The sequence below is a fragment of the Vespa crabro genome, chromosome 21, assembly GCF_910589235.1.
Source record: "Vespa crabro chromosome 21, iyVesCrab1.2, whole genome shotgun sequence".
NCBI classification, from domain to species: Eukaryota; Metazoa; Arthropoda; class Insecta; order Hymenoptera; family Vespidae; genus Vespa; species Vespa crabro.
In genome coordinates, this window is record NC_060975.1 from 3052089 (window position 1) to 3078382 (window position 26294).

General features: G+C 29.3%; 2 protein-coding genes and 1 long non-coding RNA gene across 6 annotated transcripts; 1 reads left to right on the forward strand and 2 right to left on the reverse strand.

The window, feature by feature from the left end:
* Positions 1-156: 156 nt before the first annotated feature.
* Positions 157-9952, forward strand: LOC124431595. The gene is made up of 12 exons (XM_046979679.1): positions 157-411; positions 1059-1648; positions 1884-1994; positions 2073-2323; positions 2416-4622; positions 4722-4851; positions 4943-5437; positions 5528-5671; positions 5775-6520; positions 6671-7075; positions 7151-7380; positions 7466-9952. The coding sequence occupies exons 1-12, from the start codon at positions 354-356 to the stop codon at positions 7679-7681; spliced, it is 5583 nt and encodes a 1860-aa protein (XP_046835635.1). The 5' UTR covers positions 157-353; the 3' UTR covers positions 7682-9952.
* LOC124431596 (serine/threonine-protein phosphatase 1 regulatory subunit 10) lies at positions 9816-25427 on the reverse strand. 4 transcript variants are annotated; one of them, XM_046979680.1, is made up of 10 exons: positions 25349-25427; positions 25044-25234; positions 23906-23971; positions 22875-23059; positions 20538-22402; positions 12963-13189; positions 12576-12720; positions 12137-12457; positions 11873-12032; positions 9816-11784 (listed from the first exon to the last, which is right to left on the reverse strand). In XM_046979680.1, exons 3-10 carry the CDS (start codon positions 23906-23908, stop codon positions 10956-10958), a joined length of 3735 nt encoding a protein of 1244 aa, XP_046835636.1. In that variant the 5' UTR covers positions 23909-23971; positions 25044-25234; positions 25349-25427; the 3' UTR covers positions 9816-10955. The 4 variants fall into 4 exon arrangements, with proteins under 4 accessions (XP_046835636.1, XP_046835637.1, XP_046835639.1 ...); XM_046979681.1 differs by having other exon boundaries at positions 25322-25382; XM_046979683.1 differs by lacking the exon at positions 25044-25234 and having other exon boundaries at positions 25272-25398.
* On the reverse strand, positions 14385-18173 carry LOC124431597. Its single transcript, XR_006944045.1, has 2 exons — positions 17124-18173; positions 14385-15567 (listed from the first exon to the last, which is right to left on the reverse strand). It is a non-coding gene; the product is annotated as an uncharacterized LOC124431597 (long non-coding RNA).
* Positions 25428-26294: the final 867 nt, after the last annotated feature.

Genomic DNA, 26294 nt, shown 5'->3' on the forward strand with positions numbered 1-26294 from the left:
ATTTCATTATTAATGACAGACCAATGAGAGCGTAGAGTATATGTGGCGCCACTCCGATGAGACGGATTTTCAATGAATTATTAATAAGCGAAACGAATTATCATATATGATGATACTTATCTACATTTTAAGCAATTGCTCAATAAACGCATTTCTTTGCTCTTTGTTGCATCTGCGATAGATGCGCAGCGTAGCGTGATCATTGATAATTAATATGCGAGCATATGTAAAGGTATGGTAATTAATTGTTTAGTTATCGACGGGGCAGACTTGGAATTGGCACAATTGAAGATGAACTCGGATTGTGGAGTGTACTCTCGCGTTTTTGTGAATTAATATATACGGGTCGGGACATGGCGTATGTTAATGTAGCTGAATGGAAAACGGATCAAGTGTGCGAGTGGTTAAAAGGTGCGAACAAATGTTAATAACTTATGATATTATTTATGCAGATTTATTTGTGTGGTAATTATCGCGAAGCCGCTTTTTCACGAGAGAACCAACGAGAGAGCGTGGGAAATATTTTTTCGATTGTAAAATTTTCCCTCTTTACTCTTCTCTCCTCTTTCTATCCCATCGTCTTTCAATTTATCGATGCAAGAAAACGGCGCCTTCTTTGTTCGTTAGCAAGTATATTCGAGGAAAAAACCACGCCTTTCTTCCTACATTCTAATTGCATAATTCGTTAATTATGCTTCCTCTTAATGGCAATAATGAATGACTTCTCGTATAATGAAAATTCGTTTGACATTAGATCGTTGAACTAAATGCTATTGTGATATTAGTCAACGGAAGTTATTTACATCCTGTTTCATTTCTTTTTATTTCTCATGCCTTATCGTCTCACCGATTCACTACAATGTCTTTAATTTAATTTTTAAAATCATAGACAATAGAGTTATTGTTTAATTATAATTTTTTATTTTATATCAAAATGATTAATAATAATTTTCTTTTTAAATTTTAATAAAATTTTATTTTCAAAGAAATAGTTCTATATATTGTAAAAATAAAATTTTATCGTTGTTGATAAACATAGATTATTATTATTATTTCAGGACTGGACAATTCTGTGCTCCCTTATGTTCATAGTTTTATGAATCATTTTGTCAATGGACAACAACTTTTAAGTTTGAGACCTGAAGATCTAGAACATCTTGGTGTATTAAAACTTGGCCACCAAGAAATTATTTTAGAAGCTGTTGAATATTTAAGAAATTTCCATTATGAATTGGATCGCGAAAATTTGCAGCTTTTAGCTCTTCGTTTGTCCTGTCAAGCGCATAGCTTGTACAATGAATTGTCACGTCAAACTGACTCTAAGCCTGTTACCACACAAACTTTATCAGATGTAGCATCAGTAGTAATGACTGTAAAACCATTAGTAAGATGGCTAGATCGCCCTCCTTTCAGTGGTCAACTGGATTATAATGATAAGAAAGCAGAATTAATGAAATTAGCATTAGAAATGGCCACTTGTGCACAAAGAGATAGATTTGCTGAGAAACCAATAGAAGAAATCAGATCTACTTGTGAACAATTAGCAAAACTGGCGGATTATGTAATACAGGATGTTGCGGATCCAATGATTTTACAACCTGTAACGTTAGATTTGGCTACTTTGAAAAAAAGACCTGGCGATGAATTGGTAAGATATTATATTTTTGAACATCCTTTTTAGATAATGCTTCGTACATTTTCTTATGGTATTGTGATTGTCATTTCCTTTATAGATAATTAGCTTATATACGCATACACTCACATACACTGTTATTATAGAAAATAGAATAAGAATATAATATAAAGTTTTACTTTATTCAATATGTTATATTTAATATATATTAACAATGTAAGTATGTGATAAATTATAATTTTTTTTCTAGGGATTTTATATCTTGCCTTCCTTTCATGGAATACATCAAATAGCTGATATTAAATTTGGATCTGCGGCGCATCAATGTGGGAAAATGGAAGAAGGAGATGAAATAGTTCAGGTAATATTCTTTAAAATTCTTATAATTATTTCATTATTATCAAGTGTTATTTAATCGGTAGTAAAATATAATTATCAGATAAATTATCAAACTGTGGTTGGCTGGGAAAGAAAAAACGTATTGGAATTATTTCGTGAGAGTCCTAATGAAATACTTTTAACCTTGAAAAGAAGGCCAAGGCACACGAAAGTATACGGACAAATTTATATAAAGCCATATAGACTTCCAAGCAATAAAAAAACCCCATATACGACAAGATGGCAACACAATCTTCCGTCTCCACGGCCTGAATTGTTAACTATACCTGATTTTACTATGCCCTTGCCAAGGTATATTTACACATATATGATATTTATAAATGATATAAATTGATATAAAATGTAACATTTAATTCCATTTTTTGTGCATTTTCAATAATCAGGCATGCACCAAAGAATTCTAGCCCACAACCAGCAGGTATTACAGATACTGCTAGTATACTTGATACAATGGCAACTGATAGCAGTGATTCTGATAGTGAAGTGGAGCCACCTGTATCTGTTCGTTTGTATTCAACAAAACCAAGAAGTTTAGTTCAAAGAAGAGCTACGATAACAGGTGCTAGTCCAACTACAAAGCATGGTGTTGATATTGAACAATTTTGGAAAGAGTTAAAACAAGAACATAGTACTACATTCCAATTAAGGGATAAGGCAGCATCCTGTGCTCACAGTTTGGATAGTGTACCATCAAATTTACGTCCACAAACATGCCTAGGTATAGAACAAACGAAAAGGAAAAAAAGACCTGATACACAAATAGATGATAAAAAAGAAGAATTTCAAGAAAAATCAAGTGAAACTGATATAACTCATACGGATGAATGTAAAAGTCTATTGCAAGAGATGAAAGAAGGTAACAAATCAACTACAATTCATAGGGAGGTTCCAACTGTTATTATCAGAAATGTCGATAGCCGTTCTTCTCAAAAAATTATTAATGCTACTACCAGAAATAATATGAGTGATACAAATGTGCCTTTAGATGAATGTAATAATTGTATTAGTGATAGATCTAATAATAATAACACTAAAGTAAACGGTAGTGAGTTTAATACTAGTAACGTTAAAGAACGTGGAAGATTAGATAAAAGTTATAGTACGCCTGCATACGATTCTATAGAAAATAATGTTGGGATTGATAGGAAATTATTACTTTTGGAGAATACATTTGAAAAAACAAATTCTTCGTCTAATATGAATTTAAAAGATAGTAAGTTTAAAATGACTAATGAAAATAAAGAACAGAATTTAGAACATATAACCAATGAAAATAGCGAAGAAAATTTAATTGTTAATGTTTCACAAAATATTAATAATCTTGAAGATAACATTCATTTTAAGAATATAACAGATTCTGCGCAAATAAATATACATAATACTAATTGTAAAGATTGTTTGAAAGAGAACCAAAGCAATATTGAATCTATAATATCGGATACCGATATATCTGATAAAGATCACATAGTGGATAGCATACATAAGCAAATAGACAATACTACAAAAAATGACTATCATAAAATTACTGAGAACAGTATAATTGACTATGATACGAAAGAAGAAACTAATTGTACGGAACAAGAGTCCAATAGCAATAATGAAGATGACATTGTGCTTAAAAGATTTGGTAAAATTTTACAATCTAGTGACTATGATACAATGGAGAAAATAACAGAACGACAATATTCTAATTCATATATAAAAGAGACTTCTACAGATGTACAGGAAGAATTACCAATAAATAATTGTTGTAGCTCTAATGTAGAAATACAAGATATTACGCAACGTACGACAAAGATTCAAATTAGTCCAAAGCCACGAAACAATAGTATAAAACATTCAAGTCCTATTGTTGTTGAACCTAAAATACACTCTTGTAGATATATTGAATTACCGAAAGTTGAATCTACTAAGAAATTTGAAATAAGGTCACATTTAATACCTCCTGAACCTCCACCTCGTAAATATATTCCTAAACCAGAAGTACCTGAATCTGGTAATGTTCCAAAATCAGCTGGTAATTTAGGGAAACCTGTAATATCGCCAAGACATCATATGAGAAAAGATTCAAAAAGTAGCAACATTTTGACTGAAAGAAGTAGCGATGTAGATCACAATGAAAGTGATGATTGTCTAAGTATTTATTCTAAACGAGTGGAAAAGTCATCAAATTTAAATAATAAATTAAACGCATCAATTGATAATCAAAGATCAATACCAATTGATTGTACTGATCTGAACTTTGAAATCTGTGAGAAACAGTTAAGAGAAGAAAGATTGCATTGTGAGAAATATGAACCTTTTACAGAAAAATTTGCCGTTTCAAATAATTCATTGTCAGATTGTTACAAGTCTGATAACTGCTCTTGGAATAGTGATTTTTCTGAAAGTTCAATCTGTACAAGACAAGAGCAATTATTGGAATCGAGATCAAATATTGGCAAACTCTTGGAAAAAGATAAGAGTTTCGAGAAAGTTGTTGTTAATAAAGCTATGATGGTAGCTAGAAGTATTGGTTTACATGGAGGCTTAAGTAAGTCTTCTAATAACAGTCCAAGGAGTAATAGAAAGAGAAATACTTTATTAGCAAGTAGGTAGTCCAGTATAAATCTTATAGAAACGCGTTCTACATTTATTTATATATTTATAATAAATCTTTTTTTTTTTTTTTTTTTTTGTTTGTCAACAGAAAAAAGAAACATATCTGTAAAAGATCTTGGTGTGGGTGATATGGAAGGGTGGTTAACATATCGCAGTAGAGGTGCAGGAGGTGCCTGGGCTAGGGCATGGTTTGTTTTAAAACGTGCAGCTTTGTATAGGTAAATATATAAAAAAAATATTATTAATTATTTAAATAATATAAATAGAACAATAATTTTTTTTAATTATCATATTATTATACATATATAGATTCAAAATGCAAAGCAGTACAAAAGCTGACTGTCTTATAGCATTAACAGGCTTTACGGTATCTCAAGCAACAGAAGTCAAATCCAGAAAGTATGCTTTTAAGGTTTATCATACAGGAACAGTATTCTATTTTGCTGCTGATACAGAAGATTGTTTAACTCTTTGGCTCGATGCTGTAAATAAAGCGACATTAGGAGCAGACGTACACAATCGAAACAGTGCACTTTTTAGTGAGACTGATGAAAGTGACAATGAATATAAAAATAAGTTGAAATTCGCTCATACTCCAGAAAATAAACCAAACATGGAAAAATCATTTGGATCTTTAAAGAAGACAGTGCGAAAGGATCAATTATATAAAGATCATGAAGTTAGCGGTGCGAGCTTAGATAGAAAATATTTAAGATTTCTTGGTACAAGAAATCAAAATGTTCCAGTACCAACAGCACAGTTTAGAAGTTATAGAAGAGTATTACCGACAAATATGACAAATAAGTAAGTATTTATATATAAAATAAAATAAAAAAGAAATAATAATAAAGTTTAAAAAAGAAACAAGATTTATATAATGAAATTTTTGTACAGGAAAGAAGATTGTATGGCATATTCCCCGGATTTACAGATGACAATAGCAGGAAGTACATTTTATGGATTAAGTGCTTCTCAAAGTGCGACCGATATGTCTTATAATAATCAAGAAATGGGTGATTATCGACGTACTACAGATAGGTAAATATCTTAAATATCAACGTATTGTTATAAATTTAATACAAATACTTTTTTTCGTATTTATCGTATATTTCGTATTTTCACTATTTCATTTTACGCACAGGTGTACCAATTATCGGAGTAAAAAACCAGATGAATTGCAAGGATTTATTACTTTAGAACAATTTATGTTGTCTCAACAAGAAGAAGATCAAAGACAAAATACAGTGCAAAGATCCGTATCTCCTCGAGTTACAGCTATGACGACTAATGATCACGTTTATGCTCATCATAGACACGTTAGCGATGTTTGTCTACCTAACGAAGAATCATGCGCTGCAGATGCATATGTTGGCGAAGGAATTGTTTATAATCAATATAAAAATAATGGTGAAATTTCTTCATCGTACAAACATTCAAAAACATCAGATGAATATTACAAGACTCGCCAACAAAATACATCTTTAAATGTTATTTCAAATGATAAAAAAACAGATTGTGTACATGATAAATCTTGCAAATGTAAAAATGCAACGCAGCATAAAAGACAATTAGATTTGAGTAGCAATCATAAAAGAAAAACCCAAGAGAATTTATCTCATCAATCATTTAGACAAAACGATTCTTTATCAAGACGACATGAATTCTCACAAGCACCTGTTCCAACGTGTCATAGTACGCCTGATACTCGAAATGAGAGTAGACATGGGAATATCAATTATGATCGTAATGCACACGTATCTACTCGTGATATACAGTTCATAAATCATAAAGAAAATAAAAGATCGAATGATTATTGTATCCCACAAGAAATAGGTACTCTGATAGATGATCTTCGATTAGTATCAAAGAGACTTCATAAAAACGAAGGTAATTTTATTATTATTATTATTATTATTATTATTATTATTATTATTATTATTATTATTATTATTATTATTGTTATTATTATTATTTTATTATTATTTATTTTCATTATAACATTTTGTAAATGATTATATATGTAATTATTATTTAAAGAAAATTCAGGATCTAGTGGTGACCTTACATATTTTGCTTCTTCGGATACATTACAACGAGCAAAAAAGGAGGCGACTGTAACACGTAAAGGAAGTTTTAATCTTGCCAATCATTGTCGAGATTATTTTCCTTCGGACAAACGTTGGCTCGATTCTTTAAGATGCGTTGACAAAAAAAATATAAATTATGATAGAAATCGATTGAAAAATGCAGCACAATATCAGCCTCCACCAATACCAGCTTCGCCATTCGAACAAGAAGGAATGAGAGCCACTTTTGAAATGCATCTTGATAAAAAAGATCAAGTTCAAAAAACTAATCGCTTGAAAACTTTATTTAGTACAAAAGGTCATCAGAAACCATGTACTTTAGATTTACCTAAAGATGGCCAAAAGACTTTACTAGGTAAATTAAAAATCATTTTATATAATTATTATATTAATAATTTATATATATCTTTTATAAATTTTATTTATATAGGCTCACCGAGATTACATAGAGCATTGTTTTGGGATAAAAATTCTAATCAACAGAAATCTTCTATTGTTAGTGAGACTCAAAGTCCTGGTGATAGCGGAATCAGTCAGTCTTTAAGTTCCTTCAGTACAAACAGTCATTCCCAAAATCTAAGTTACAGTTGCAGTTCAGTTGGCTCGATAAGCGATTGGAGTCCAGATACTCCAGGACCTAATTCACCACGCATATCTAGAGTAAGTAAAAAGTAAAAAAATAAATCTTATTGATTTGTTTTAATAATTAATGTTATATAGTAAATAGTAAAGTTCATATTTTCAGTCTAATGTTGGCCACGCATACCAAAAAGATTATTCTTCATCAGACAGAAAATGTCTATCTCCGCCAAAATTACCTTATATACCACCACCAACATCTCCGCCTCCTGATTATCCTGGTTTGGAGTATCCACCTGTATTTGAACCTGGTACTTATTCTTTGTCAGATGCTTCCTTGTTACGTAATCGTAACAAGACTGTCGATAGTAATATTCAGTAAAGAAGAAATACATATGTATATCGATGTATATACTAAAGTACTTTAATAGAAACAACCACCAAAGATAATTCTCTTCAGTGTTACTGTAAAGTATTTCTCATAACGAGAAGATTTTTATTACTTTAACTAAAATTCAACTAGTAAAAAATCTCAACTTACTATTTAATTCAAAAAATGTTTAGGAATGTACCTCGTATTTGAAGATTTTTACAATGATAAATTGGGTATCCTGTTTATAACTAAGTATTGAAAGGAACAGTTTCCCGATTATATAGACAACTGGAAGACTGAGATTATTGTTATTTAATGTTGTCTTTTAGGTGCTATAAATAGTGGTTGTGTTCAAATCTAAGAACTCCAAAGAATTCCACTTTACTATTAATATTATGTATATAATTGAAATTTTTAGATTTAAGTGGTTTTCAAATATTACATTCTTTTTCTTTTTTTTTTTTTTTCTTTTTAAATAATTTATGTACTTTTTATGCATATCATGTATTCATACCAGTGGGAGATATTTTACAATATTATACTATCTAAGAGTATAATTTTAAGACCCAACAAATTTTTATTATTCTTACATGCCTGATTCTTTTTTATAGCAAGAATTTAAAACGAATTTTCATATTGAGAAATATATACATTTATGTGTGGGTTGATATATTTCATTTATACACACATATGTATTTTATGAAGTCATAATATTACTATAGAAATGGTAAAGATAAACTTTTTGTATGAGTTTTTGTGTAGGATTTTTTTTTCTTTTTTTTTTCTTTTTTTTTTTTTAAATAGTTCCCACACATCTTTACAAATAATGCAATAATAGATCTTTTAAGCTGCTTGTTTTAATAACAGTTTATACAAAAGCTGGTGAAATACCAATACTATATCTCTAGTATTATTAGCATATTAGTATATTGCTAATCATTATATATAATTCATTATCGTCAATTGTTCGATTGTATGACTATAGTATGGAAAGAAATTATGTTGTTTAATCATTACTAAGCTTCAAGTTGTGCAAGAAAATTTTTACGACACAAATGTGATGAATCGCGAAAGTGCCTACATATTTTTTTATTGTAAATTTTATAAATAAAAAATATTAGAAAATAGTAAATAACTCTTAACTTAAGGATATTTATGAAGAAAAAAAAAATAAAATGAAAAATGAATAAATTTTGTAAATATTAATTAGGCAAATAATAAAAATCTATAATGAACGCTAATAAATTTTAAATGCACATTATATTTACTGTTAGTACTCATTAGGGAAAAAAAAATTTTGGAAGTATTATTGTAATGAACAATATATTAATTTTTTTTACTCATATGACTTAAAGCTGCAATTTATATGTAAGCAATATATTTATCCGTTTTAAATTTGCTATTTGTAGTTTAATAGATTTTGTTACTATGCAAAGAAAATTTCATTGGTTGGCACATTTATTTTATAACAATTAAAATATATCTGTTGTAAAAATCTATGTAATATCAAGCACTTTTTCAGAAATCTGTCCAATAAAAAAATGTCAATATTTAAAATCTCATTATATTATTATCCTTCTTTTTTATTGCAAGCATTTAAAGAATTTATTGCGGCCCTTATTATTATTATTCTAAGTGATCATTTAGCTGGGATGTCTGGAGAAATATTATCAGGACTGTTTATAATTTTGTAATTGAATTATCCAATGTTGGCAATGTTTGGCTAAAAATTAGCAATAAATACACCACTATTTTTAAAAATATTTACGACTTATGTATTTTTTTGAAGCCGTGTTCTTATTATATAAGATTATATATACAAACGTAACGATTAATCATATACAAAAAATTAGCTACGCTTAATATGTAAAAAATTTTTAATACAATGCTATTGTAAATATTTTTCACTAGATTGATTCTTTATGCGTTCTTTTTTTTAATACACTAAATATAGTACGGCATCTCATTCACATATACACAATTCATATGCACTCTCATATCATCAAATTCACTTTTATACAATCAAATATTTTTCATATTTAACAGTCTCCTTTCATACTTACGTTTACGATTTGTACAAAATTTTACAATTATATTTACAAAACTTATATATATATTTTTTGTTAATTATTTTGTTTAGAGATTATTTTAATAAAAGTATTATTTTGCTATTTGAACTTTTGGTGTTCTGTCATATAATTTAGAGTTGAAATCGCACCTCTATAGCAAGAAGCTATATTTTTTCTTTTTTTTTTTTTTTTTTTTTCTTTTTTTTTTATAGAAATCTACGAGTCATAGAATTGTTAATGATAATAATGCATGCAAATGTAGAATATTGATAAAGTTTTTCTGGAGACATAATACATTCTATCTTTTTACAACTGCAACCTGGCAGCATTACAATTCGTAGTTCTTTTTTTAAGAAGACCTGAAAGATAAACATGGTAAAGGGATATATTGGTTTTCATTCTCCTGATTTACCATTCATCACTTGTTTACAGTTCCTCTTCGAAGTTACTCATAATTGTGAAGTAGAAGACACGAAGAACTTGTATATACTTTTACGTTTTGGATGACCTTTTAAAAATCATAAGAATAGCCATTTATAAAATGTCCTGCGCGATTGCTTCAGTATAGGGCACATAATTATGTGTATGTGTATGTAACAATTAAAACAATACGCAGGAACCTTTGGCTGTCCAGCAGCTAAGGAACCTGGTAAGTTTTTATTCATTCTTTAAGACCAATATCTCTGATTAGCAACAAAATAAACAAATGCACGAGCGTGTGTGTATGTGTCTGTATGTGTGTGTAAGTTGAAAAATAGTTTATAAGAGATACCTCTTAATGACTAAACATGTTCTCTTGAGCTGCAGAAATTCTCGTGAAAAATGAAAAGCCATCAGTAGAAGTACTTGTATCATATCGAGAACTTGAATATTCGGGAGAACATAAATGCTCTTAGCTGCTCAGTGGATTCTGTATGAAATTACACAGAAAATATCATCAAATATAGTAAAAAAAAGATATTTAAAAAATTTCAAATTTGATTACTCTCAAATTATTGATTTTACAGATTCATCTTACTTTACTGCTATTTGCAGTTTTATCTAAAGATTGCAACAGTTAATAAAGCAATTGGTTTCCCAAATGATTTTGATGATTCGATCTCTCTCATGAGACACCCGCTTTGTTTTTTAAATTTTTGTTTAGGACAACAGATAATGGCAGTATCTTCATTTGACAGACTTGCAGGAAGATTATTAATATATTAATTGATATTTTAAAATGGTGGACAATTAACACCAGGATGAAGGTACTGACATTTCTCGCCTACTCGACAATAACCATTTTTGGTAAATTGCATACAAACACGTGGTTGTTTGCCGCTTCCTCTCCATCCACCACCGCCACCTCTCCAACCTCCTCTACCAGGACCACATCCTCTATACCAACCAGGACCAGGACCACCTCTGCCTCTAACATGCATCGGACCTCCTGGACCTCGTGGACCTTGAAAATTAGGACCAGGACCATACATAGGTCCTGGAGGACCTTGGAAGTTATTTGGATTCATATTATTGAATCCCATATCTTCTGGTCCCATCATACCATAACCATCTTGTTGATTATACATAGGTGGTGGGCCCATCATACCAGGTGGTACCATTGGACCACCTTCCATTCCTTGAGGAAATGTTCCAGGTATATTCGCCATAGGATTAATTCCTACATCAGGTACAACAACTTTTCCATCTCCTGTTCTCCAACCACCACCACCAGCAGGTATAGGACCTGCCATTTCAGGTGTCATTTGCCCCATATGTGTTGGAGGTATCATCTGTTGAGGCATTTGAGGTATTGGATTTATTGGTCCTTGTGGACCAACAGGTGCCATCATTGGCTGTTGATTATGTGAATAAGGTGGATAATGGAAGTTTGTTATTGTGGAAGGCTGAACAGGTAACTGAGGTTTCGGCTCTGGCCACGTTATATTTGTAAAGTCTTTTTCGCTCTCCTTATTGCCTGTAAGATCGTCCAAAGGAATAATTTTCGGATCAGTAATTATATGATGACGTTCTTCGTCTGGTTCTGCTGGTGAGTCAGGTATCCTGCAATTATAAAAAGAAAGAAAAAATAAAAATATGTAAATAAACAATAAGTATTATTTCTTATATCAATATTTATCGATAAACTCACATGCTTCGATTAAAATAAAGTGCTTGAAGAATTCCTTTTTCTCTTGCATATTGAATATCCTTTTCTCTACTATCTTTGCCAGGTTCCACCAATGCTGGAGGTAAGTCAATTGGAATTAATGGTTTCCATCTTGTTCTCTCTTCCATCAAATCTTCATTACCTAATAATATTTAAAATAATATATATATATATATATATATATATAAATATGTTTTTTTCTATTTTATCGATCTTTCTACCAAATAATATTACAATTCAACTCACTTAATTTTCTCGCCATTTGGAATGCTTCCCTTTCGTTTTGTTTTTCCATCTGTTTCATATCGGTGAAAGTTTTTGTTACATTGACCCTTTCCGTCTCGTCCAATTCGAAATAACGTATCGATTCTAAATCTGTCTTCCATTTTAAAGTTTTTTTAGGACCTTTACGTTTTTGTAACAAAAGAACACTTCGAAGTCCATCGACGTAACGAATTTCAGGATAAGGACTATTTTCTTTCTTCAATGAATCCAAACCATCGGATGATGCTTCTTCTGGAGAATCAGATGTTTTCGTTTCTTCGGTATCATCTTCTGGTGTCGGTGCTAAAATGAAATCATTGAAATATTAATTATTTATCTATTTTGTTAAAAATAAGTATTATAATAATCCCACAAACTGATCTATTTGATTATATAAATAAAAGGAGGAAAAAAAACGTACTGCTACTCCCGTCATCATCGTTATTATCTCTGCTATCCTTTTGATTATCAATAATATCTTCCTTGTCTCTTTTTATTTCATCTCCATTGCTTTCTTTATCTTTCTGTTCTTTATCTTCTTCTGTTTCTAACGTATCTTGATAAAACTTTAAAAAAAAAAAAAAAAAAAAAAAAAAAAAAGAAAAAAAATATCAGTAAAGTACCAATAAAATACCAAAATAAATATTATAAGTTAATTTATAAACTATATATAATTATAAAAAATTCATAGCGAGATATATTACCCATCGGTATATATATATATACCAAGATAATTTGGTATTGAAAAATATTCATTTAAAATAGCATTGAAAAATTGTGTTAACAAATAAATAAAAAATTTAAGTACTTTGAAATTAGGTTTGACAACAACAGGAGATTTTTCATCGGTACTCGATGGCGATGTAGGTGGTGGTGTGATTTCACGACTATCAGCGTTAATTATTTCTTGCTTCTTTACATCCGACGAACCATCCTTAGTTATCGAAGTTCTACGCTTTCGTTTCCTTGGTTCTTTACTTTTGGTTGATGCTGTTAACGCATCCATAAACATATCACTTTCTTGTAGCATCATCGCTGAAACATTCAAAAGTACAAATACTATAGAGAAATATTATATCATATATGTGGGACAACAACAATAACAACAACAACAACAAGAACAACAAATATATAATATATAATTCAAATAAATATACATATGTAATGGAATTCATCTCATAATGAATCTCTTTTTCTCTCTGTGCTTTTCTCATACATATAATCCAATGTGATCTAAAAAAAAAAGAATTAGATAGATTTCATATATTGATATATTATTTTTATTATCATCATCATCATCATCATCATCATCATCATCATCATCATCATCATCATCATCATCATCATCATCATCATCATATCAAGAACGAAGTGTTTAAATATTTAGATAAATTCGATTTAACAATCGATCTGTTCAAATAAGTAGAAAAAACAATCTAACGGTATGAAAGCTTTTTCAATAATCTAAATTATCATAAATTGTAATAATACAATTATATCTTATCTTTAATTAAATATTTTTGATAAATAATGTATAACATACTAACAATAAAAAAAAAAAAATATATACGAATTCTCTTATTCGAATAATTTTAGTATAAATATTTAATCGCGAAATTACTTATAAAAGCTAATAAAAATGACATCATGTATTAAAAAAAAAAAAAGAAGGAAACAAAAAAGAAAAAGAAAAAAAGAAAAAAAGAAAAAAAGGAAACGATTTCAACATTTCAAATACAGCAATTATTTAACTGTTGTCTAATATCTAAACTACATTGCACGAGATAACGTGTCTATTCTAAGCGAGTATAATTCCATTCAAAACTTGATGTATATAACCGAGAAATTTACCGAACAATGTTATCTATTCTTTACGCTGATATATATATACATATATATATATATATATATATATATATATATATATGATTGAATTTTTATATTTATTTTATTTTAACAAAGACGTTTTTTTTATGTCAAAACAATCGACTTCAATGTACAAATAAGACGTATTGCTGTATATATATGTAGATAAAATGATTTTATCTCTCGTATCTGTAATTAATTAAAAAAAAGTCTATTAACGAGGAAAATATATCTAATAATCTATAAATGCATAATTTCTTTCTCTCTCTCTCTCTCTCTCTCTTTTCTTCTTCAGCTTTATTTCTAGAGATAATCAATTAACGTTAAGGTAGAAACGTTTCGTTGAATCAATAAAACGTTGAAATTGATTGATATAATCTTACTTTCTCAAAGTTTTATTAACAGACGTTTGAAATCGCATATCGCATATTATGTTTATTCTCAAAACGATTATCGCATAAATCATTCAGATAAATAACTGGAAATAGCTCTCACACACTCTCTCTTTTTTTTATATCGCAATTATTAAAAGTAAACTAATATGTATATAAAAAACGCAAATAAATTCGGCCAACTCATTAAAAGCTAATAATTGATCGATCGATCGTTAAAATGATCTATCCGCGAAATGATCTTGCAAAAAATAATTTATTACTTTTCTTTTTTTTTAATTTATTGGAACTTTACGTTATATTATTACTACACAAAATTACTTTCGTTTAAATCCTCATGAAGTACCTCTAAAATTGATAGAAATTATATATATATATATGTGTTATATAAAGATGACTTTTAATATACATGAATAAATGGTGTTACGTTTATTACGTATACGTGTATATATATATATATATATATATATATATATATATATATATAAATATATATATAAGTGCAAACGGTAACGATAAATTATATACGAATGAATGGTAGTATATTATGTATTTAAATATCTAGAATAACGCGCGCGCATAGGAACAATGCTGTAACGCATGTCGTTGTTTTTTCCCCTTTTAAATAGCGCGCGAGAATTCAATGGACAACAAAACATCTATCAAAAGCGTTATTATATTTTTTTTACTTTCTTTTGCACAAATTCTTTTCAAAATGTTTGACTTATTATAGAATATTATTGGAAAGAAACGCTACCAAACGCTGATGTTAAATTACGATAATGCGAAAGTAATAAAAATTGATCTTCCTCTTTTATTTATTATCAAAATAATAGCGACAAAGCGTATTATCACTGTATGTATATATATATATATCCTACAAACATACAAAAAAAACTTTGAATGGTTAAAATAAATAAATATAAAAATTAAAAATCAAAAAAGTAAAAAATAAATTAAGAAATTATTTTCAATGATACGTTATTTAACTTTCAAGTAAAATGTTTCTCAGTGAAAGTTATCTCTAAACGCACGGAGATTTGAACAAAAGTACCGCTTTTTTCGTTTCTTCTCTTATTTAATTTCCTTCCTTTTTTTTTGTTCACATCGTCACAATTATTGCAAACGAATGGTTGCTCCTTGAATTACATCCAACTGAAATCAACATATACAATAAATAACAATAATAGAAACACTTACTATATATACAATACCAGTGTACTAAAATATGAATTGATCAGGATCAATATTTTCTAGCTTCGTTCGAAATACTTTTTTAATAAAAATAAAAATAAAAAAAAAGAACAATACAGAGATATAAATAATTTTCATAATTATTATATAAACGAAAAAGAAAGAAAAAAGATGTATATATATATAAAGAACAATAAATTGCAAATTTCATCAAAAGGACTTTTGAAAAAAAAAACCCTTTCGAACGTAGTCTCCGTATATTTTTTGTTTTTTCAAAAACAGTTGACAAATTAAGTCTATATATTCTAGATCTATTAATTCTTATTTAAAATATATATATATATATATATATATATATATATATATATATATATAAAGGGAAGAAAAAATAAAAAAAAAAATTAAGAGAAAGAAGGATAATGGGAAAAAATAACAGAAGAAATTTGTCAAAGTATTGAAAAAAAAATTGGAGGAAAAAAGAGAGAAAAAGAAACGGGGTGTTCAAAATAATCTTTTAACCCGACTTGAACGTGCAAAGCGCAATATACGATGCATGGTTAATAGGAATATATGCGAAGGTAGTGTTGTTTCTCGTACGTAAAGTAAACGCGAGAGAATCCAACGGTGCGCGCGCGGCGCAATGCGAAATGTGACAACGTCGCAAAAACATCCGCCCGCTTTCGAACCTTTCCGAGTCGAACCGAGAGCGCCGCGCGTCATTGCGCAATTCCTCATCGCGCCGACACTATACACCACCACTACCATCACCACCACCACCACCACCATCAACACCACCATCATCATCACCAACCACCACCATCAACACCACCCCACTACTACTCTCTCCCTCTCTCTTCCAACGACCTTCCCTCTCTCTCTCTCTTTTTCCTTTTCGCCCTTACGCGTTCACACGTTGCAAAAGTTTCTCTTTTTCAACTTCGACATGATGACGAAAAAAATATAACAAAGATGTACGACGACGATACGAATTATATATATATTTTTTTTGTTTCTTCTCTACGTACTACATTTGTTTATTTTAGCAAGGCCCTTTGATACATACAGTAATCTTGCCCAAATAAAACGAGTACACATTCGTGAGAAGCACTCTTTTTTTTTCTCTTTTTATATATCAATATATTTAAATTCGCGTCAAGGAAGAGATATAAGAAAGGAGTTATAATTTGGAATGTTCAAATCAACGCGAGGCAAACGTTAAGCACGCTTTTTAATGATAATTAACGAGCCAATAAGCGCGATTAGATTAAAATGCGTCTCAAATTTCTTTTTTTTTTCTTTCGCACCGTAAGAAGATAGTTGATATCGTTTGTAATATTCTGATTTTTTTTTTTTTAATTCGTTTTCCCACCGTGTGCATATATCTTTTTCAGAAAGTATACATTACATTTCTAACGATATATAAATCGTTCTTTCTTTCTTTTTTTTGTCGCAAACCTATGACATAATATATAATATATACGTATATTATTTGCATAATTTTTCTGCCCTGCCCTTACCCCTGTTCAATCACGTTCCCGTAATACAAAACGAATCTTGTTTTTTCTTTCTCTTTTCCTTTGTCTGCTTGTCTTTTTTGTTTTTTCCTTTTTCTTTATTTCTAATATTTTGTAAAATAAACGTGTGACCACAGAGCATCGAAGAAGGCCACAATATCGCCATGCCGATGACGTTGTCTCATCAGAGGCGTACAACAAAGACATCATCGGGTTACAGGTAGTTAAAAAGGCCCGTTGATCCTAAGGGCTCCTCTTTTGCCCTCTTGAGGGCGTCGAATATGCAGCTTCAAATTTTTGTGCTTTTTAAATGTGTATATATATATATATTGTATATATATATATTTAATGCGTTCGATTACAAAGAATCGACACATCGTTAAACACTATTTTTGTTTTGTTTTTTGTTATTTTTTTTTCTTTTCTTTTTCTCACATTGCTTTTGCTCGTTTCTCATTCGCTCGCGCATGCATACGATTCCCTTTCTCTCTCTCTCTCTCATCCTTCTCATTTTTCTATCTCACGTACATACTATTTCTTTCTCGCCTTCTCTCTCTCTCTCTCTCTCTCTCTCTCTCTCTCGCTCCCACTCTTTTCTTTCATCTTTTTTGCTCTCTCTCTCTCTCTCTCTCTCTCTCTCTCTCTCTCTCTCTCTAAAAAGGATTTCGGGACTTCACCCGTCCCAAACAAATTTCGATTCTCTCTCTCTCTCTCTCTCTCTCTCTCTCTCTCTCTCTCTCTCTCTCTCTCTCTCTCTCTCTCTCTCTCTCAATTATATGCACCGACCAATTGTCCGCGAGTATGCTGTGAATTAAATAATGAGAAACGTACTGTGTTATCATTTACTTTTTAATTTACTAGCATTACTGTGTTATCTTTCTCTTTTTCTATCTATCTATTTATTTATCTATAATAAAACTATATTTTTATTTCTCCTTCTCAAAAAACAAAAAAATTCGAAATGGTGTCGTAATGCATTAGGAATATTACAGGAATTTATTATTTTTGTCCTCGTCGCCTATTTGAAACGTAAAAATCAACTAATTATTCTTAAACTTACAATCAAGTGACGTTGATTTCATCACTTCGTTGTCCTTGACCGAGAGTACAGCGAGGCTACAACGATTTCATTTAAACATAATGCAACTTTGGCATACACACGTAGAACTTGTTACTGAAAAGAAACACATTTCTAAAAAGAATGTTTTAAAAATAAATAAATAAATATATATATATTATATATATTATATATATAATATATATATATATATATATATATATATATATGTATATATATGTATATATATAGAGTGAAATTTTGGCGCAACAAGCTTCAACGTTTGAATAAAAAAGCATTGTGAAAATAAGGAAACAAAAATAAAGTTACATTATTTAACACATTCCAGATAAAAAAGAAATGTCATAAATATATATTCTATATAGCAAAAAATGTTTCAGGCATTATTTTTATTTTAATTAAATTTAATGGCATTATGTAATGTTTATTTTTCATATTAAAGCGACACCATTTCGAACGTTCGAATAAAATGTTGTAACTACACCTCATTTTATTTGATTATATTTTAACCGAGAGGATGGAAATCTGGATGGGCCCACGGTAAGTGTTTGCTTTATCAAGCATTCAATGAGCAAGATATATAGCAGAAACCCAAGAGTTCAATATTTCCAGATTTCTGATCAATTTATTTAAAATGCTTAAATAGGGTGTACATGTACAAGGGAAGAAATATGGACAGACAAAAGTTGTTTGTTGCCTTACCTAGGGTAGATTTAGTACTATCCTGAAGACTCGCATTGGTGCTCGTTCATTGTTGAACGTTTTAAAACACACACCCGAGAAAAATTAAATTTCGGAAAAACTTTACACGTTTATCTAGTAAATTTGTTTTGTTTGTTCTTATAGAGAGAATTTCACGTGACTTAATTTTTTTTTTCTCTTATTTTTTTCTTTTTCTCTTTTGTTCGATCGTTCTCCGAAAATGATCGATATATATATATATATATATGTATTATATTATCGCATTATTTTATTGCACGGCACTTGTCGTCATTAGATTTTACGTGTATGTATATATATAACTGTTTTAATGAATATTTTTTAACGAAGATTACCTGCTGAATCTTCTTAACATATGAAATAAATTGAAGTCGAGGAGATCCTAATTTCTTCGTTCTTCTAACATGATGACGATGATGATTATATGAAGAGAAAGCACGAGAGAGATCCATATTATCCAATTCCATAGAAGTAGAACAATACTGACTTTCTTAAATCTTCTATAAGACTCTAATAGTAATATTTAGGGAAGCAGTATAGGGTGGCATTAAAAAATACAAGTTTTGAGAAATGCCTGTAAGAAACGATGAATTAATGTGATGTATAAAATAGAAAGAAAAATAAAAGAAATACAAAGACAAAAAAATCGATCGAAAGGAATGATTTAGATAGATAAAATACTGATATCTCATTGGTATATAAAGTATTATGTAAAGTATTGTCTGGGTGTATCTTTCCTGGAGGCGTCCACCTGCAAACTCAATATTGAAGAGTTAGTAATAATTCTTAATAGTATGTACTGTGCCGATGTTCAGAGGTAATGTAAATTGTTAGATTAAATGTTTATTTATGAATAAATAACACCAAATAAAAAAAATTTAGTTAGTCTCTATAATACACTTCTTATGTCTCAATTATTTTTTTGCATTTTCTTAATACTATCCGGAAAATATTAGATACAGAACAATTAAGATATAAGTCAAAATTAGTTGGAATGACTAAAGTATTCACACAAAATAAGCAAAAAATAGAAATATTTTTTATTAATAAATAAATTATTATTATTGTGTGTAAAAGCAATTGTTTTAAAATAATAATGAAAATGTAATATTGTATATATTTCTATTGTATATATAAAATTTTAAAACATAAAAAGAAAAATAAAGAAAAAGAAAAATTAATAATTAACTTAAAAAAATCCTTTTCATAAATATAGAGCAGAAAGAAGTATATGTAAAAGAAAGTATTAAATATAGAAATTTTTAATTATAAACATGTAACCAATTTAGTGTTACTTTAAGTGAAACTATTACTTTAAGTGAAAGTATTATATATAAAAGAGAAAAAAAATATATATATATATAATAGTAAATTAAGTTATTCACAAGAAGATAAAATTGACAACAATCAAATATTTTAAAATAAAAATTTGATAACAAAAAGATTAAAGAGAGACTAAAAATTTTAAATTGACTAAACCTTAGAACATCGGCAAATAATTTTTTATGACCAGATAATAGATTTCTCTACCAATATGCCTATTTTTTTGCACTTTGAAATGTAGGCATTATAATAATATTTTATCAAACACAGCATCTGAGATACTGATATATACTTACGTTTAGGTTTTGGTGGTATCAATTTAATGCCTCCTTTCTTCTCATCACTTGGGGGTGTAGTTGGAGAATCCAAGGACAGCTTCGCTCTCTTATCTGATGGCGCAAGTACCTCTCTCAATGGAGAAGGTCTCTTCAAAACTGGCAGCTTTGGAAGAGGCATCATCTTCTTGTCAACGACGGGGCTTGATTTTTTTGCTGATCTGGGGGGTGGGGGTTTTACTTCTTCTTCTAGACCCGTAGACCTAAACTTAGAGTTAAATGTTTTGACAGTCTTCGGCCTTGCTGTTGAATCTTGCGTATTTTTTCTGCTTTCGATGGAAATGGAAATATTCTTTTTCTCTGACACAATAACAGATTTTTTTCCTTCAATTTTATCTTTATTTTCTTTAGAACTATCTCGAGAATCTGACATTACTTTCTTGTTTCCATCACCTGTTTTACTATCTTCAGATTTCTTTTTAGGTATTTTTCCTAACTTGGAACTTAAGATTTGACCTTGTACTTTTTCTAAAGTTGCTTTATCTTTCTCTGCTTGATCCTTCTTCTGTTTTTCCTTTTCTCGTTCTTTCTCTTTATCAGATTTGTTCTTATTATTGGAATTATGCTTACTAGATGAATTGGAGTGATGCTTGTCTCTATCCCTGGAAGACTTATCTTTAGAAGTGGAACTCTTTGATGTACTGCTAGATGAAGAACGGTGACTACTAGAACGATGAGACGTAGAACTACTACGATGCGAACTAGAGCTTGCGCCATGTTTAGAAGAACTTTTGGATGAAGATGATGAACTATGATGATGATTACCACTTTTTTTGTCTGAACCACTACTTGATTTTTTATCGTCTTTTTTGTGAGAATCTCGATTTTCTTTATCACTAGATTTATTGCTATCACTTGAAACAATATCTTTACCATCTTTATTGTCTATTATTTTAACATTACTAATTCCAGTCTCAGTACTGTCCTTAGAACTAATTGTAGATTGCTTCACTTCACTAGAGATTTGATCGGATTGTTCAGGTTGCACTTCTGTCATATCGTCTTGTTCACTGTGCACTCCTTCACTACCTTCAAGAGTTTTTGTTTTTTCTTCATCTTCTTTTAAAGAAAACACTGTGTCTTTAACTTCTCCATTAACTTCTAAAGTTGTATTATTTGAAGTTATGTTGGTGGCATCAGTCTCTACTTTTGTAAGGACTTGTTTTCCATCCCTTATTGTAATTTTATATAAAGGAACAGACGATTGGGAAGACACTACAACAAAAGACTGTTTTTTTGTCGAAAGTTGACTAGCTTGTTGTTGAAGTTGTGTTTGTTGTGGTTTACTAACAACTTGTAATTGCATTGGATGTTTTTCTTGTAAATGTTGTTCTTCTACTTGCTGTTGAACTTGTGTTGCTGTAATAATGGACTGTGGACTTTGTGTAAACTGCAAATCTTGTACATGTACAGTAACACTCTCCACATCGTCTGCGCCTTTTTGTATACCACTATTAATAGAATACTGTTGCTGTTGTGATTGTTGTTGAGTTGATTGAATTATTAAACCTTGTGCCGTAGCACTATTACTTTGCATTGGTATCGTCATGATATGGGCTGGTACAGAATTTGGTGCAACTTCACCTTTTACTATCTTCAGCCATTGTTCAACAAGACGACTGGCTAATATTCTAACACCTTGATGACTTCCTTCTTTTGATAACCCTTTAATAAGTTTTGGACAATTGTTACTTTTTAATCTGTCTACATCTACTGGACATAATAACAGGAGTTCCAAAAGTTCTTGAATTAATGCCCAGTTTTTAGCAAGAATACCATCAGTCAACCACATATGAATAAGATTCCATCCACCAGCAGCCATAAATCTGAGAACAAATATATTAGTTTGATAACATCTGCATGCATTTTTAAATAATGAAAAAAATAAAGATAATTGATTTATAATGATTACTGTCATTTTTTAAATTTAAGAACTCAAAATATTCATAACATTTAATAAAAAATGTAATAAGTATATCAATGTAAGACTCATATCAGTAAGTACAATTCATTAAATAAAATTGTTCAATGGTTTTGGGTCTCATATTTACTTTTGCATGTAATTATATTTTACACAAATACAACAAAGTATATGTGTATGTCAACATGCTATATATACTTATTGTAAATAAACAAACAATTGAATACACAAATATAGATATAAGTAAATCAATGAAATAAGAAAAAATGATATTCTATATGAACATATGTTTTAAAATATTTGTATAATTCTGCAGATTGAAAAACCAGCTATTATTAATCCAATTAATAAAAATTATTCGAATTCTTTTTACTTACTGACTAAGCAGATCGGTGTTAGTGGTTTTTAAAATTTGTATGTAAATGCATTTGGAGACCAATTTCTTTGAAAATTTCGTCATTAAGTTAGCTAATCGGTTAACTTCTTCTTTACTTTTAATACCTCCCGTTGGGCCCAGTAAAACACTGAGACATTTGAGTAAAGACAATGGATCTATACGTGGCTGTAAATGAAATAAATATCACTATTATTAACATTATCTCTTTTTTATAGAAACATGATTATGGTTTAATACGTCAACTAATAGATTTTATAATCTTAATTTGTAACAAAATCTAATAAATTAAATACTATGATACAATGATCAATATATAATTTCAATTCTTTATCTTAATTATATATGTGTAAATAACATATATATCAGGAGTATAGTTATTTTATATATAAATGTTAGACTCATATCAGTAAGTATGGCTGAGATCAAAACCATTCAATGGTTCAAAGTCTATTTTATTTATTTTCGCATGTTTTTGTTTTCACACCATACACAAAGGATGAGCATGTGTGTGTCTTACATGCTATCACACATTAAAAATATGTAATATATAATTAATAATTGTAATTTAATTTTTAAACAATTTTTTAAGTAAATGTACTAACCTATATCTGATAACCCATAATTCATATGCCCGAGTTAGAAAACACTTAACGACGATAAAAAATTTAATATAATCAATAATAACAAACAATATGTATCATCTATAAGATAATGCATTAAGTTGAGATTAAACGATAGAAAAAAAACGTAATGATTTAATCGAAATTAAAATATGAAACCATTAATACGTATAATTTCAGTAACATATATAATACGAAGGTTATTGATCTAATATCTACTATTCTCCTACTTCTCTCCCAATGCCAATAAAAAAATTCGATATATATATACACATACGTACATACATATGTATATATATATATATATATATATATTACGGAAGTGAAATGTTATCCGCCATTTTGAAAAAGTTCATACAATTCGATTGCTCATAAATATAAATCGACTCACCATTTTGTAGTTATTCTCGATGGATTAGTGAATTTCGAAGAGCAAGCATAGAATCATGATGTATATCTGTAATGAGAGAAAAAAAAAGAATATTGGAATTCACATAGGCGAGTCAATGGAACACGCTCGGTTTCACCGCCATTTTGTCGATCGTTAACACGAACGGAATGACTAACTACGAGGACTACAAGAAGTATCAACTCGAGATCGATTATTATCTTATTAGTAATGCTATCTAATAATTTGTTGACGCTTATCGAATGCTACCTCAATATTTGAAAATAATCCATCGACGTATTATAAAAATCTTCCTGGCATCGGTCTTACTGATCGACCCATACGGATTACTTTCTACCACGGAAAAAAGTATTAAAAATTATAAATTATCTAGTAAATTGATTTTTCCTAATGATCTATAGATAATAATCATTTCTTAATAAAAATAAACAATCTAAATGTGAATATTATCAACTATGGACTTTGCAAAGATGCAGGTACAAGAAACGTATTTCAAGCAAACGTTGCTCACTCGGTATCCAACTGGCGAAACGCTTGTTGCGCAGTCATTCTACGCATCCCCACCCTTATCGTATATAACGCCAACCAATCAGAAGCTCTATATCAACACAACGTTGACCAATGATCGATGCGACCCCACCTTATCGCTGCGTCACCATTTCTATTTTTAGCACGCCATAACCGTTCGTAGATAGAAAAATTTCGACCAAATTCTATGTATGCGAACTAGCACTTTCTAACACTTTTACTTTTTTTTTCTTACTATAGCTCATATATGACATGATTGGCACTATTAATTCCCGAATATAAAGTAATATTCTATCTTCGCTTCATGTTACGTCACTTATTGATTACAGCACCTTGTATAGAAATATTTTTTTTCAAGCCTTACTTTTTCATTTAAAACACAATAAAACGGATGTTGAAAATCTGACAAGATTTCGTTAACTTCCGTGATTAATCGTTTCTTTCTTTATTGTCGAATGTGTGTGTGAGAGAAGAGAGAGAGAGAGAGAGAAAGAGAGAGAGAGAAAGAAATGCCCCGCCCCTTTTGTTATAATTGCAAAAAGAAAAAATATCAACATCTTAATATTTCTGGACAATAGGTAAAGCCACTCACATTTTGATTAAAAATTATATCCTTTTTATGGAAAACATATGTTCTGCGGTGCATAAGAAACTCTTAATATTTCTTATACACGATTATGACGACGTGGACCTACGAAACTTGATCAAAGTTCGACTTCACATTGAATCAACGCTAAGCGAAGCTGCCGTAGATCCGAGTGTATCTTCTCGATGATCTGCCATCTGCAATGAAACATTACTTAAAATTTATTTTAATTACCTTCGAAATGATTTTCTTGCGAAATCCTGTTGGAAAATTACGACAATTACTTAAAACTTTAACAGAACTACTCTCACCTATGGAGCGTAGCAACCGCTGTGCTACTGAAACGGAAGTTTCTACATCGCCTTAATTGAATCAAATGCAATCCTATATTTTTACGATTTCATTTTATTTGAACAATTATGATAACACTGACTAAAAAAATATCCAAAAAATAATTTTTTTTTTCGATTAAGTTTAATTATTCTTATTATTAAAGCAAATAAATATCTTTTTAAAGTTTTATTTTGATTAGTTTATTTCACTAACAATTGATCCGTGGGATACAACGCTAATCAGTGTTATATTTTTCTATCCTATTGAAATAATATAATATATTATAAATACAATCTATTTTATATTTATTAATGAAATATAATAAATAATTATCAAGAATTTTCTTAAATATATTAGATATTGAATAAATATTACATTCTTCAGTTGATTCATGTGTATATATATATAGAATATAGAGTTACATAGTGATTATTGAATATGATGATATTTTCATTTTCACTTTTTGTTTTAAATCAATTGATTAGTTGTAGTAATTAACATTTAATTAACAAAATAAAAAAGTTATTAATAATTTGCTTATTAATTACATATATTACAGATCAATTACAATATTAATTACATTATTTGTATCACAAATACAATAAAAAGTTGTGAACCACTGTTTGAAGAGATTCAAGAAGAAAACGTTTATTTGTTTAAAATTTAAAATATTGAGAAACAAAGTCTATAATTATTAGATTATAATGATTATATCAAATATAATAAATAAATTGAAATGAAATGTGTATATTAATCATAGTAAACAATTCATTTATTCGAAAAATATGAATAAAAAATTAAATTTATTTGAAAGGCTTGTATTCATGCACTTACGTAGATTTTATATTAAGTTATCACTAGGTTTTTCAAAAATATTTCTAGCGATAAGTGTTTGCAATACTAGAAATATCTCATTTAGTGTCG

Coding starts and splice junctions, on each gene's coding strand:
- LOC124431595 (XM_046979679.1), top strand. CDS start 354: ATGGCGTATGTTAATGTAGCTGAATGGAAAACGGATCAAGTGTGCGAG. Junction 412..1,058: donor AGTGTGCGAGTGGTTAAAAG/GTGCGAACAAAT, acceptor TTATTATTTCAG/GACTGGACAATTCTGTGCTC. Junction 1,649..1,883: donor AAAGACCTGGCGATGAATTG/GTAAGATATTAT, acceptor TTTTTTTTCTAG/GGATTTTATATCTTGCCTTC.
- LOC124431596 (XM_046979680.1), bottom strand. Junction 22,403..22,874: donor AACACCGATCTGCTTAGTCA/GTAAGTAAAAAG, acceptor ATTTGTTCTCAG/ATTTATGGCTGCTGGTGGAT. Junction 12,458..12,575: donor CGATGATGACGGGAGTAGCA/GTACGTTTTTTT, acceptor ATTTCATTTTAG/CACCGACACCAGAAGATGAT.